At 40.6% G+C, this 16,264-nt stretch overlaps 1 protein-coding gene across 1 annotated transcript in view; it reads left to right on the forward strand.

The window, feature by feature from the left end:
* The window catches only part of unc5a (unc-5 netrin receptor A), a gene marked incomplete at its 5' end in the record, with an annotated part of 292,060 nt that overhangs the window by 178,476 nt on the left and 97,320 nt on the right, over window positions 1-16,264 (forward strand). Inside the window, one exon of the mRNA XM_080416553.1 lies at window positions 6,524-6,691. Within this exon, the coding sequence (XP_080272679.1) occupies window positions 6,524-6,691 (168 nt within the window). The remainder of the gene's footprint in view (window positions 1-6,523; window positions 6,692-16,264) is intronic.

A 16,264-nucleotide genomic window follows, 5' to 3' on the forward strand; every position in this document is an offset into this window, starting at 1 on the left:
ATTCATGGATGAATAATAAATAGAATGAATATATATATATATATGTCAATATAAATAAATAAATCCTAAAACGAAATGACACCTACCAGTGACATCATCGATGTCGGGTTACGAGCTAATAGAAACCATAAAAATACAACATATTGTACCGTCATTGGTAGGCTGCTTTCTGAACTGTCCATAGCATGAGACACAGAGTGAGTGGACCGAAATGGTGCCGTCTGATGAGCATTAGTGAGGACCAATTATATCGAGATGGGGAGAAGTAGCAATACCATAATATAAACCCACAAACACTTTTGCCAATTGTTTTAGCTGGAGCACAAACCCCTAAACCCCCGTGGTGGTGAGCGGACACCTTACCCGAGCGCCACCCGGTCGCCTTATGCTTATGCTATGTCCCGTTATGCTTTCTGTTCTATTGTGATCGTCATTTTACTGTCAATGGTTTGTAAGATGCTGCTGATAATGATGTACAATAATTGGTATACATGTGGTCAAAACGTGCCGATGCTTCCCCATGTTACTTATCCCACTAGCGCCAGGGAGACCTGTTCAGCATGTAGCGTGATAACATCTCATGCATTATGAATAAACGCATAAATTAAAGAGAAGAAGATATGTGCATTTTGCTCAATCATTAACACAATTTAAAATGTTGCCAGCATCCATTCAGCCGAAGCAGACGGATGCGTCAATCTCAGCGGCTGCCATAGATAGCCATGCCGACCCCCTATGGTAAAGCCAATATGCGAAAACGCAAATTGAATTAACAACGAACTGAAAATAATTACTTGTTCTTGATAATCACACTGACCTTTATTAAAATGCAATGGAACAGCACATTTTCTAGCACAGAGCGCTCCCTGGGCACCCACACTACTACAGTTTGCATACATTACTGCTCAACTTAATTCCCCGCTACAGGCAAACAGGCAGTGGTGGAGTAATGCATATACTCAAGCACTTTACTTGCCTATGTATGTCCATTTTGCAATATGTTATACTTCTACTCCACTACATCTCAGAGGCAAATATTGCACTTTTTACTCCAGTACAATTATAAAGAATTCCAATTAATTATTTGAAGAGTTTTTGTTAATTACTTTGTAGATTTTGATCATTATTACAAACCTTACATACATTATTTGCATCGTTGTATAACGCTAAACATTTAGTAATGTGTATTTACGTTACTTACTTACTTATTTACGTTATGTGGCCCATTAAACTATAGGATAATTGAATCTCATTATTAGTATTATTCATTATTGTCTGTTGCCTAAATTCATTAGCCCCTGCTCTAAACAATCCAGCACCCCCAATCACAGGAGCCGCCACTGAAAGCAGTTCTGTGTTTACTACGGGAGGGACGAACACAGCCTGACACCGCACGCCTGTTGAGGCGGCCAGAAAAAACACATTCATTAAATTCACGCACTGAGAGCTGGACCAGATGGAGAACGGTTGTCGTTGTGCTTTGAGGTTCAAAAGCAGCGCGGCTACTACCACTGTATGGTCCGTGATGCAGACGCAAATGGACTTACACCTACATGGAATATGTCACAGTCAATCAGTTCTAATGGAATACATTCATTCAGACCTCATGGAGTGTATGGTGCGTGCGTGCGTGCGTGCGTGCGTGCGTGCGTGCGTGCGTGCGTGCGTGCGTGCGTGCGTGCGTGTGTGCGTGCGTGCGTGCGTGCGTGCGTGCGTGCGTGCGTGCGTGCGTGCGTGCGTGTGTGCGTGCGTAATGTGTGAATGCACATGCCTCCAGCACATAAATACATTTAAATTAGACCCGCGGAGAACACAATTATTCCCCATTAGCAATCGATTGCTTTTGTTATTGCACAGTTGAATAAATGGTCTGCTCTTTGAATTTTCACATGTGGAATTGTCAAGTGAAAAATCAATCACATTGGGCCATTAGCACCCCGTTTCTTTTACCTTCTTATTATTGTCAATCAAAAGGTTTTCACTGTTCGACCCACACGTTTTTTTTTGTGAACAAATTGCAGGGGTGCTGCTCGCATTTCATTTCCTCCACCAATCACTCTGTACTTGACAAGATGACGAATGGCCATTGTGACATTAAATGTGTGTGTGTGGGGGGGGGGGGGGGGGGGGGTCACAGTTGAATAGGAACCATTCAGAGGTCCCTGTTATTACACTTCACTTACATGACTGTCAGCCAGTGGTGTAAAGTACAGTAACTAAGTACATTTTCTTGAGTGCTATAGGCCTACTTAAGTAAAACTTTTTGAAGTATTTTTTGTTTTTTTGCAAGCTTTCCCTCCGCTACATCAGGAAGGGGACTCCTGGGACCCAAATTTACAAAAATATATTATGAATTAACCATTTAAGCCTTAATTCAAGTATTGTAAAAATAGCCGATTGATTTTTTTGAAATTCTGAAAATCTTCAGAAAATGTAGTAATTTGTACTTTTCACATGAGTATATCATTGTACATCATTGCTGTCGGGTGGAAACCTCATATGTCCAAAACTGTTACTGATTCAAATTCAAAAACGGCAAAAGTAGCAGATCTACAAGACATTTATTGTCACTGTATGGAACATACAGTACAATACCATTTTGTTCAGGGCGTCCACATAAACAAAAGCTCGCTCGAAACGCGGCGTGTGTGCCGCTGTAGTATGATCAAGTAGGGGCATTAATTTACGAAAAAAAACACAAGTTAGAATATGGAGATAAGAGGTTTCTGCCCGACAACAATGCTATACTTTGTCCACCACTGCCGTCAGCCAAGAACAATTTAGTTACTTAAAAGAGTTGCGGGGTTCCTTGCTGAACTCTTAGGCTGCCTGTAAGTCATAATAAGTAGTGAGGGGTTCAGGAGCAGGGCAGAGATGCATTCTAACGAGGCTGTGGCTGGTGTGACTGCACTTTGTGCGAAGGAGGTAATCAGGCCCTGAGCTGCCTGGCAATTTGCTTGGCTGTGGTGGGTAATCAATCGCACAGAGAGAGAGAGAGAGAGAGAGAGAGAGAGAGAGGGCGAGGAAATTATTCAGCCACAACCGGTGCGGGGGGGGGGGGGGAATTACCAAGATAGTATAGCGTAGCATGGACGAGGGGAACAGGACCGCTGTTCTGTTCAACAAACCGTTGCTGTCGGGCAGAAAACGTCCATATTATTATTTTTTTTCTTATTTTTTTTTGGGGGGGGGGTAAATTAATGCCCTACTTGTACAAGCATATCATGCAAAAGTGTCGTGAAAAAGTTGCAGCAATAGCGAAATTTGCCAATTTGAAAGAAATGTCCAATTTCTTTACTCTACTTTTCTTTACTAAAATGTATGCTGCCTCTTCAGCACCATGGACAGCGAACGAGGGACTGAGTTGAGACTCTCTCTCTCTCTCTGCCCCCCCCCCCTCTCTCTCTCTCACGCGTTGTGAGCTGGAGGATTTGCCATTTTTGCTACTTTTGAAAAATGTCGAGTGAAAATGGTCAAGTGTGTCCGTGGGTTGAACCTTAGCATCTACATCGGACTACATTGGTTCATTTCGACCACATGCTCATTCAATTTGCTGAAACGTAACGGTTTTGGACATGCAAAGGTTTATTTTTGCCCGACAGCGACGACGAAATACGGAATCTCGGTATAGCCTGAAAGGCTGGGGCTAAGCACCGCGCACGCAGGAATTGAATACAGTAGAGTTGATTAGAAACGAAACCAGCTTGATTTGATGTAATCACCTGCCATGATCCAATTTGTGCAGTGCAATTATATGCCCATAGCCAGATTGAGACAGAGCATGGGGTGCAGTGCAGTGTGCATGATTATTGCAGTTGCAGCTGCAATAACGTGGATTCAGACAGCCCCGGCGTTTACTCTACAGTATAAAATGAGAATCATAGCAGCAACGGGTTTCATGTGGTCAAATACCGTATTATATATTATATTATATTATATTATATTATATTATATTATATTATATTATATTATATTATGTTATATTATATTATATTATATTATATATATTTTAATTGTTATTGGTGTCCCGAAGTCTGACTTAATCTAACGGCTTAACCACATGGACCCTAGCGTCCCTATTCTGGGGGGGGGGGGGGGGGAGACATTCGGCCGAAAATAGACGATCTGCAAGCTTGCAACACATCGCAAACGCGTTGTGAGCGGCTGTTTTCAGCGAAGAGATTTGGTGTAGGGAAAAAAGGATGGGTTCATGGTGGTTCTTTATTTTTACATCTTCTGCACAGACACACCATACATACATACATACATACGTATATAAGAGTAAAACTTATTTTTGATCGTCTTCCTTCAGACAATGTAGCAGAGAAAACAAGAGCTACTATTAGGATAATGAAAATAGATCAGTGTATGTACAATGTACGTATGCGTGACATATTATATATATATACCATAGACGTTTACGGACACAGTACCTGACACAGTAGTACCTTATATATACAGCACCCCAGTACCTTCTATATACAACAGTTTAGGTAGCAACAGTCAAGCGTTTTAAGGTGCAAAAAAGGACGAGTAAGTACAGTTAGTAATAGTGTAGTACTAAGGGCCTAGTATAGATTCCTGGGGGACTCTGATCAATGAAGTATAGGGTTTACGTGGTTTTAACATGAGCCCACTTGGATTTGCATATCTAATTGTACGACCTAGACAGTGGTGCAAAACTGTAGCGGCACACAATGAGTGACGTGTTTTGCGTTGTAGCATTATCATTTAGCTCATTTATTTGAAATATTCTGTGAATAAAACGTACATTTTGTTACACATCACAGAAAAGAGCATAGTTTCTGAGTTGTCTGAAGTCATTTGAAACGAGTGGGAGACACAAATTGATAGGGTGCAGTTCTGTCTACTGCCAGTAACCACTAGTTTCCTGGGATACCCTATACAGCTATAAATAAAATACGTGTTGTTCGTAACAAATGTAAACATTGAAAAGTCACACAACATTGAAAACACCAGTTGTCATGTGTTAAACATACAGTATAACTACTGGATCAAATGTGAGGCGTTTATTGCTCACAACTAGTTTAGTGTCTCCCAACTTTAGCAGTACTGTAGGTTATGTTGTTTTAAGTTCATTCATATTGCATAATGTCCTTTCTTTGCTTTGTTGAGTCTGAGAAGGATATTTTAAATGTACATCAGTCACAGTTATTCTGTTATACTCCCAAGAAAAGGTCAAAGATGGCTGTCGTGTCTCTCTTTCCTAATTGGTAGACCATTTTGTTTCAACTATAATCAGAATTACAACTTTATTGTAACAGCACAGGTTTACAGAAGAGGATTCTTTCTTTGTTTTTCGTGTGCATTCCTCATTTGTAGGAGGATGGAGGAAGAGCAAGGAGAAGAACACAGGATAGAAACAGGTCAAATACTGTAATCAAAACATACTGTAATCAAAACATACTGTACATAAATATATACTGTATGTACTGTATAGCGTATCGTTGCTATCGAAAAGAAACCTCATCTCCATATTTAAACTTTTAATGTTTGTTTTTTTTGTAAATCGATGCCCTACTTCATCATTCAAGAGTGCAGCACAAAAGTAGTGAGTTTAAGTCTATTTTCACTATTTTAAAACGTTTTTAACCCATTAAGACCTGGAACTCATCTGTGTCACTTTAGATTTCTTTGGCTATTCAAAAATAGCAGATATACAAGCTCATAGCGCGGCAAAATCTTGAAAACATTTTTAGGAGTTAGAAATCATTTTTAAGAATTGCCTCAGGTCTTAATGGGTTAAAATAATAATTAAAAAAAGGAACGGTTTTGGACATAGAAGGTTTCCACCCGACAGCGACAATATACAGATGTGTACATACATGTAAGGTGCAGTCATGAGGTGAGGTAGCTGCATGTGCAGTCATAAGTTGCAGTTCACTAGATAGAACAGTAACAGGTAAAGGTGTAGTATTATTATTATTGTTATTATAAGTAAAGGCACCTGTACCTCTAGCTGTGGTAGTAGTCCCTCCTCCCTGTTTGTTCTCTCTCCTCTGTCAGATCCAGCTCACAATGTGGACCAAAAGAGTGTCATAGTAGCTACTAGTTACTACGACTACTGGTAGCTACTAGTTATTTTAGGCACACACCCGGGGCGCAACAGTTAATCAAACTAATTGATTTAATCGATTATCTAAAAAATAATAATAAATTGATGATCGAAATACCGAAAATAGCAGATCTAGAAGCAGTTTTCTGTGTTTTTGCGTGGCGCCTTTGTACGACAAAGCAGGTCTTACGTGTGTAATTAAGAGACTCGATTTAGTCAAGAAAATAACGCACTCCTCAATTATTTGATTAATCGTAAAAGTACGAGTAGCTAGAATAATAAGAAAATAATGGAATAGCCTTTACTACAAACCTCTTTCTTTTCTTGATGCACGTCGGGTAATCCTGGCTGCTCTGTCCCTCCCTCCCTCCATCCATGGTCCTCCCCCTCCTCCCCCCACCCTCTCCATCCCCTCCCTCGCCTCCCCCGTGGCGGTCTGGCGGACAGTCAACGGCGGCTGGTCCACGTGGACCACCTGGTCGGTGTGCAGCGCCGTGTGTGGGCGTGGCTGGCAGAAGAGGAGTCGGAGCTGCACCAACCCCACTCCGCTGAACGGAGGCACGTCGTGCGAGGGCCAGAACGTCCAGAAAAGTGCCTGCGTGGCCACCTGTCCAGGTAACTCCCAGACAGGCCCGCTTCCTGTGCTGTACTGTGGCGCTTCTTGGCTTATCACGTGGCTTCTTCCTTTTTTTTTTGCTTTTTTTTTTTTTGCATCCAGAGGTCTTGTGCTCATCTTTTTTTTTATACTTGTTTTGGCCGTTCGATTTTGCACCGCACCGCTTTGTTTTGCGATCAGCGCTTTGCGTTCTTTTGGCCGTTCCATGTGTTGTTTGCCTGCATTCAGCTGGTTGTTGACACATTGTCAAGCACACGTAGTAAAGCTGCAAACTGTTGTAGTACTTCAATGTTTTTTCAGGCTAAGGACTCCTTAGCTGAGAGAGAGATTTAGCAGGGACCCCCACTCCATACTGTATAAAACTGTGTTCTTTGTTTGTTTACATATTATCTTTTCTATGTTGAATTCATGTTAATATGACTTTTGGCTCTGTACTTGGTCTGCTCTTTTTTCTCTCTACACCACATGTCTTCTTCAGATCCGCAAGCTTACAACGTGGCCACACTGCGATGTGTGAAGCCCATGTAGTAACTCTTGTTTTTTTTTTTGCATTTTAGCGCCTTTCTAGTCTTAACAACTTTTCAAAGCGCTTTACAATGTACTTCACATTCACCACACGTTCTCACACCGATGGCGAAAGAAACCATGCAGGGCACCAAACTGCTCATCATCAGGAGCAGTTAGGGGTTCACTGTCTTGCTCAAGGACACTTAGCCAGGAGGAGCCGGGGATCGAATCTGGAACCTTTTGGATTACAAGATAGCCGCTCTACTTCCTGAGCCACTGCTGCCCTTAATTATAGTTACAAGAAGTATACATTTATTTACTTAATTTACTTATAAATACTCATAATGATTTATAACAATAACCATAACACATTATAAAGCATTTCAAGACTTTTAAGGTCAAGTATTTCGATTTACTATTTTTATTATAGTGCATTATAAAGCATTATGCAGTAAAATGATTGTCTTACAACTATCAGAATTAACATGGAGTACATAGGAAGTGTCATTATAAAACACTTTATAGCGTGTTATGATTGCATAATGAGTGCTTATAAATGTAATTATACAGTGTTATAAGCATTTTACAATGCATTTACACGTGACCTTGTCATTAATTACAATGCTTTACATGGTGTTGTGGTTATTTTTATAAATCATTATGAATATTTGTGAGTGCTATAACTATAATTATACAGTGTTATAGTGTTAAAATAGTCTAATGCATTATAAGTATGTTTATAAACCATTATAGACATGCATAGCAAGTATTACCGTATATTTTGATGCCAGTGCGTTTTGTAGTAGAGTATTTTTTTTAATACTGTGATATTGCTACCTTTACTTAAGTCAAAACAAAATGTCTTAAGTACTTCTTCCACCTGGCTTTAAAGGGGCATGAAACCCGAGGCTGATTTTGTCCTTTATTTTCCACTTCAGGTTCAAAACTACTGCAGGGTAAAAACATGGCAGACTGCCATTACACTGACCTTATAGTAGATAGCGATGTAAGCAACACAGCTGCAGCTAATCAAATGAATAATGGGTGTGTTAGACGCTATGTGTGTCAATACTGTCTATCATGCTTGCACATTGGCCATGCCCCTTGGCGCTGGACACACCTATGAAAATCTAACACTCATTATTCATTTATGTGGTGCAGCTGTGTTGCTTACTTGTCTGCCATGTTTTAAAAAAAAATCTGCTATAGTTTTTTTAACCTGAACTGGAAAACAAACTACAAACTGAGCCTGGGGGTTTTGTGCCCGTTTAAAGAGACATGGCCTGAGCCAGGGCACTGTGTCAAACCCGGCCGGTGCATCTGTTATCGTTTGGCGCTCAAACCATGTAGTAAATAACAGGCCAATAAAAACGGCTGAATTATTGTGCCGTGTTTACACGTGAGGAGCTGCAGGATGCTTGCTGCTTCGCCTGCCCGCTCCACTCCCCTGTGAGGCGGAGGGCACAGAGCATCCTGCCCCCCTCATCCACTCCACCCCACCCCTACCCACCCGATGCTGAGCAGCACATATCGATCCCTGGCAGCCTGAGATGGAGGTTTCAGGCCGCTTCATTTACAGACCTACATTACTCCCGTGACGGAGAGAGAGAGAGAGAGAGAGAGCAAAATGGGGAGAGAGAGGTTGGAGAAAGAGAGAAAAGGGGGGAGGGAGAGAGAAAAGAGTGTGAGAGAGATGGAGAGAAAAAGGGGAGAGGGAAAGAGAAAAAAAGCAGAGAGTGAAAATAAACAAGAGGCAGAAAGAGAGAGCACAGCAGCAAAAGGGAGGCACAGAGAGTAGAGGTATAGCAGGAAATAGATGGAGTAAGATGCAGCGCTAAACCAGGCAGGAACGAAGCACAATGAATACGAGCCAACTGAGGACCATGGAGGAAAAACGAACAGCCCACAATGTACAGGTACTGTACTGTACTGTACTGTACTGTACTGTACTGTACTGTACTGTACTGTACTGTACTGTACTGTACTGTACTGGGCAGGAGACAAAAGGAAAAGGCAGAGAATGTACAGTATACAGTAGTGGACTGTGGACTGGACAGGACATTACTGTGGACAGGACAGGACAGGACAGTACTGAGGACAGGACAGTAGGAGGAGCAGACAGCAGAGCAGTTTGTGTACAAATGCTGCTCTTTCTGCAACCTGTCTGACCACAGAGCGTGTCGTCGCTGCCAAGTAGAAACCTTGTATATCCCAAACTGTTACTTTTCAGGAAATAGGAAAAAAAAGTACCTGTGTTCCAATGGCTCCATAAGTAGTTATTTAGTCACAAGCTCTTATTAATGGTAAAACCCACTGACAGACAGTAGGACACTAATGTCGGGGAGAAAACTGAAAAAAGTTGAAATAATAATGGAGATACAGTAGGAGGTTTCTGCGACGTGCCTGGCTGACCACAGGAGAAATGTCCCGCGCATGTCTCTGTCGACGGCAGAGAAACCCAACACCTCTTGTCTCTCTGTGCTCCTCTCCGCCAAAAAAACGAGCTTATCTACCTCTGCCAATCTGCGTTTTGTATTACATACGTTCCCCCATGTAAAGACACCACGCCACACGCTCTCACACACAGTGTAAGTAACATGGGGGGGGGGGGGGGGTATGTCAGTAACGGGCCTCTAGGATGATATCTAGGTGTGTGTGTGTCCCCTCCCCCCCCCCCCCCCCCCCCGCCAGGTTCCTGGGAGTCCCCAGCTAAATGTACACTTTAACCACTTTACCGCTATTTTTTATACTTAAAGGTAGGGTAAGTGATTTTCTTTGGTTAAAATAAGTGTTAAATAGCTCTATATTCTGATAGTACTCATTGCTATAGAGTGTTTGTTCAGTAAAAGGAGTCTCCTTGTCTCTCCAACTCTTTATAAAACAGAAAATGCATTTTCGTTTCATTTCCAATTTTATCCAATTAGGATAGAGAACTCAATCAGGATATAGATTAAACAAGTGAAATTGGAAGTGATGACACTAAGAAATGAGCAGACAAAATTGGAACTGGAACACTATAAAAATGAAGCTTAAAAATAGGTACTTTCTCCTGATTGGCTGAGATTTTGACACCTACCGGAAAATGTATTTTCTGTTTATTTTAAGAGCTGGAGCTTGAAAAGATTAATATCAGGTCCAGCTTTCTATCGCTTAACACCCCACCCCTACATCCAAAAGAGTGAAGGTGTAAATTCCATCCTAAGGGACGCGGTGACAGAGATGACACTGTGCCTTCCTGTGCGATTTTTTGGAAAGACACTGTAGATGAGAGCTGCAGCGATACCTTGACCTCCATCACACCAGCAGGGCCTCTGTTTGGAAGAAGAAGCCCCCCTTTTCCTTTTTATACATCACAATCAGTTTTATTGTCACATGCACGTGTAAATCGGTGGGTGAAATCCAGTGGTGGAAAAAGTACTCATATGTTTTACTTAAGTAAAAGTATCAATACTGCAATGTAGAAGTACTCTGTTACAAGTAAAAGTCCGGAATTAAAAATGTACTTGCGTAAAAGTACAAAAGTATTGGTATCAAAATGTACAAAAAAGTACCAAAAGTAAAAGTACTGTTTGAAAATATCAGATCTACAAGCTCACAGACGCGTTGTGAGCTTGTAGATCGGCTATTTTCAAATGGCCTGGGTATAAAATAGGGCTAAATATGTTTTATAATGTAATAAAAATGTATATCTGCCAAGTAACTAGTAACTAATGTTTTCAAATAATTGTAGTGGAGTAAAAGTACAATATTTGCCTCTGAGATGTAGCGGAGTAGAAGTAAAAGTATAGACAATTGGAAATACTCCAGTAAAGTAAAAGTACCTCAAAATTGTACTTAAGTACAGAACTTGAGTAAATGTACTTACTGTAGTTACTTTACACCACTGGTGAAATCCGTATTTATGCAAGCTCCATCACTTGTTTTCAGGAAAGAAAGAAATGGGGGGGGGGGGGGGCAAGGAGTAAAACTGAAAGAGACGTGTCAAAGAAGAATCTAAAGATATCTACATATATACACGTAGCATAATACACATGGCATAATTAGCGGCAGGTATGTGGTTGCACTTTATTCAAACACCACTCAAATCTGGTTTATTAGCAAAAAAATCACAAACTGTCAACTGTATGAAATAAACAAACAAGAACAATTTAAATAGCTGGGCTAAGATTTCCTCAGGAATGCTGGTGTCTGGCTATGCATCACGTTTGCAGCAGGTCAGAACAGCAAAAGGCTCCTCTACGGAGTACTAAAGACACTTGTCATGAACAGTTTGAATAATTCGGAGTCTGCGGTAGTCATTAAAAGTGGCATTTTGTGTTGAATTTGGAGAAACCACTTGTATGTGTTAGCTATTTAAATTGTTCTTGTTTATTTCATACAGTTGACAGTTTGTGAATTTAGCCACTAAACCAGATTTGCAGTGGTGTTTGAACAATTTCAAGGTAGGTCCACATAGCAGGTACTGTATGTACGTACATGAGCTTAGACATAAGGTACATAATAAGGTATTGTTGCTGTCAGGCATAAACCTTGTATGTCCATATTCCAACTTTGTAATTTATTTTTTTTTCCATTAACTCTCTCAGTGCCAATGAAAAATATGTTCATACTTTGCCAGCAATTATTTTTTTTTCTAAGTAAAAAAAAAGTGCTTAGGAAGCGAGATACAGCCTTTTTCAGTTATAAGTTAAACAAAGAGTGGATGGAGCTGCAAATCTTCAGATAATGATATCTTGGGTTCTGAACATCTTTTTCCAAGAAAGAAATAAAGAAAAAAAGAAAAATTTAAATAAATAAACTCGGGATAACTCGTTCTGGCACTGAGGGCATTCAGAAAAAACTCGGGATAACTCGTGGCTTGGCACTGAGAGAGTTAATTAATGCCGTACTTCGTCATATGACTGGCAAATGTTATGAAAATAGCACATCTACAAGCTCACAACGCATCGTGATGTGACACTTTGTGGGCTTGTAGAGCGGCTATTTAACGACATGCAAAATAGGGAAGCCAGGTTGAAAGTGCTTAAGTGTGTCTGTGGGGTTTTATAAATATTGATCAAATGAAAAGTATCAACAAGAGCTACAATAACTACATCTGCATCCATTGGAACACAAGTTCTTTATTTTTTTCCATTTCCTGAAAAGTAACCCTCTTGGACGTACAAGGTTTCCACCCAACAGTGACGATATACAGTGTATTCTTTTTGGCTCATGACCTCGGGGTATGGCCCAGGCAGGGATGATGGGGTGTTATTTCTAATCACAGACGCCACCGCGCTGCTGTTGTGTACTTATAGAGACTACCCCCACCCAGCCCCCACCCAGGCCCATACCCCCGCCCGCCCGCCCTTCCCTGAAGATGAACTGACACTGCTCCCTTCATTTGTCAGCGTGCACAGCAGACACAGCCCAGCGAACACATCTGAAACATACACACACACACGCACGCGCGCGCACACACACACACACACAGAAATGTTTGTATTACTATACCTGTGAGGACACCAACATTCTAAGACAGCAGTTTTATGCCACACTTATTTTTTGCCAAGTACCCTAACCCTAAAGCCGAAAATAGCCGATCTACAAGCTCGTGTTGACCAGGAAAATTGAATTACTCAAATTCTAGTATACGTGTGGGGACATTTCGCCCTCGCAAGTATAGTAATGTAAGCACACACACACACACACACACACACACACACACACACACACACACACACACACGCAGACACACACACGCAGACACACACAAACGCACACACATTCGCCTCGGCTTTAATTTATCAACTACATGACTGGAACATGTATGAATCATTATGTTTCTGACTTAATGCAGTGAAGAGATGCCGGTGTTCAGTGAGAGAGCGAGCAGGAGAGATGAGATGCATTTGGGAGCAGCAATATTGGTGTGCGGATCTTATATTCTTACTTAATGCATGCAGTGCCTTGAAATATGCTGATAACATTATACTAATTTATTTAATATTGGGTTGTTGTGGGCAATGTGCTCAGTGACTTATGTAGCATCATTTTGACCTTACTATCTCACCTGGATCTGGCTGTTTTCATGAAGATTTTAATTGAATATCCATCTATATGGAAAAACTAATTATCAGTAAATTATTATACGAAACATTGTCCACAAGTAAATATACCAAGAAGCCAGTGGTTTTTGAATATTTCTACTTTACTTGAGTTTTTTTTTTTTACTTCTCTGCATTTCTAAGACTATTGTTATACTTTGAACTCCACTACATTTATTGTGCCAGTAATTTTAAGTATAGTATCAGCTGTTGATACTCCAAAAATGTACGGTACTCATGTGACTCAAGTACTAACTGTCTGTGACTGTCCACCACTGTAAGTTTGAAAAATTTGACCAGGCTGATAATTCACACCTGTCATTTGAGATACCTGTCACAGTCTGTCACAGTCACAGTAAGGGTTCAGGCTAATTGAGAATCGTGTGAACACTCAGGTAGAACATGGTTTTGATTGCCTGCGAGTTTGGCCTTTCTTCCTGCTCCTGCAGAAACCAGAGAAGAGTACATCAGATGAAACCTGGCTACTCCTCTTCTTGACCACATCATCACAGAGTGCGATGCCCAATTTACTTCCCTAGAAGTCTCCTCAACCCTGCTTGGGCTACTTCCCTCTGTCTAGTGCCAGGAAGGTGTAGGAGCAGACATCTTCCTTGGAAATGACTAAACCAGAGATGACTGTACAGGGGCAGACGTCACAGAAGAAAGAAATAAAGCCCATGCTTTCTCAAGTAGAATGTTCACAGGTTTCTCAATTAAGTTGATTTTCCGATTTTGGTGGTGGCCCTAAGCAACAGCATAAACTGCTCCGGCCCTGGAGCGAGCAAGAGAGATGAGACATCTCTCTACCAGATGAGAGAGCGAGCAGGAGAGATGAGACCTCTCTCTACCAGAGCGCATCCTTGTACTCTGTTGTAGGGGTGAAGACAGTTATTCGAAATAATTGATTTAAACGATTGACGATCGATCATTTCATTAAATAATCAATTAATGATCGATCCCTATTATGGGTATGTATCATAGGCAAAAAAGTTTCAAAAAATGTTAAAAGTGAACATAGCCAGCTCACGATGTGATGAGTTGTGAGCTTGTAGACCGGCTACTTTCCATTTGGTTCCATTTGTACACACAGTTAAATAAAGAGATGAAAAAAACATCAAACGGGGGTCCGTGGCCTTAATTCATATCAAACTGAGGGTCCTTGAAAGAAGGTTGAGAGAACCAACTGGTCTAATCCACTTGGATGCATGGAGAAGGGTGTGTTTTTCAGACCCGTTGCTGAGGAGAAGAGCACGGAAAGAGCTGAGAGCCTTGCTGCAGATGTATACTGTGTTATTTATTCAGACTCGGGCTGACATTTGAATACAGAAGTGATGCGGTGTATTTTTGGGTGCATCCGCCATGCAAGCCTTGTTGAAGGTTGTTTACCGACACTACAGCTTTTTGAAAAGAAAGCTCGCACAAGTCAATGCCTGACTGACTGTCTGTCTGCTTTCAGCAGTTCATTAATTATCCAGCCTGGAATTATGTCTGAATCTTTAGCTCTCTGGCGCATTTCATGTCTTGTTTTTAGTGCGTTGATCTTTGAAAAATGGGTTATACAGAGCGTTTTTTTTCTCTCTCTCTCTCAAAATTCTTTTCTCCCCTGTTTAGTGGTTCTGCCAGTTCCCTCCATAGTGTATGTTCCCTGTCACTGCCAACCCCCTACTGTTGGTATGGGGGGGGTGTAGACAACCCCATGTCTCCCTCCGTGGTGGAAGAAGTACTTACGTAAAACTAGCAACAATACCACAATATATAAATACTCTGTTCCAAGTAAAAGCCCTGTATTCGGTACTCAAAAGTACTCAAATGTTGTTGTTTTTTTAATTAGCAGATCTAACAAGCTCACGTTGTAGATGTGAGATTGTAGATCTGCTATTTTCGTATAGCCTCAGTTTGAAACGGGGCTTAAGTGGTTAATGTATATTTTGTATTAACCACTTGAATCATTTTATACTTTGGCTATTCAAAAATAGCAGATATAGCTCATAGTGCGTCACTTCATGCCGAGCTATGAGCTTTTGTAGATCTGCTATTTTTGAAAATCTTGAAGATTTGTGAAAATCTTTGAATATGTCTTTTTTTTTTCAAGCAAACATTTTAAAACTCAAATCTTTGCTTCCGGGGGGTCCCTGGAACAACGTATTTTGAGATGAAGGTCCGTGGCGAAATACATTTTGGGGGTCCTTGACATGAAAAAGTTTGAGCACCACTGATATAGCAACATTTAGATTTAGAAGACATTTTATAAAATCGGTCTCAGGTCTTAAAGGTAGGGTAAGTGATATTTTTTGGTTAAAACAAAAAGTATTTTGTTAAAAGGTTAAAATACTATATTCTGATAGTAATCATTGCTATAGAGTGTTTTTTCAGTAACAGATGTCTCCCTGCCTCTCCAGCTCTTTAATAAACAGAAAATACATTTTTCGGTAGGTGTCAAAATCTCAGCCAATCAGGAGAAAGTACCCATTTTTAAGCTTAATTTGTATAGTGTTCCAGTTCCAATTTTGCCTGCTCATTTCTTAGTGTCATCACTTCCAATTTCACTTGTTTAATCTGTATCCTGATTGAGTTCTCTGTCCTGGTTGGATAAAATTGGAAATGAAACTGAAACTGAAACGAAAATGCATTTTCTGTTTAATAAAGAGGTGGAGAGACAAGGAGACTCCTAATACTGAACATACACTCTATAGCAATGAGTACTATCAGAATATAGAGCTATTTAACAATTATTTTAACCAACGCAAATCACTTACCCTACCTTTAATGTATTAATAATCAACTAAAACTGTCAAATAATTGTGGATAAATAGTGGAGTAGAAAAGTATTTAGCTCTGAGGAAGTTTAAATCACCAAAAAATGTAAATACCAAAGTAAATGTACCTCAACATTTTACTTAAAGCTGCGCTATATAACTTTCCTGTTCTACCCCAAGATTTGAACTGGGGTCTCCTGTGCAAGTGCTGACATTTTTTACC

This window comes from Gymnoscopelus braueri (assembly GCF_963280865.1).
Source record: "Gymnoscopelus braueri genome assembly, chromosome: 20".
In the NCBI taxonomy this organism is placed as follows: domain Eukaryota; kingdom Metazoa; phylum Chordata; class Actinopteri; order Myctophiformes; family Myctophidae; genus Gymnoscopelus; species Gymnoscopelus braueri.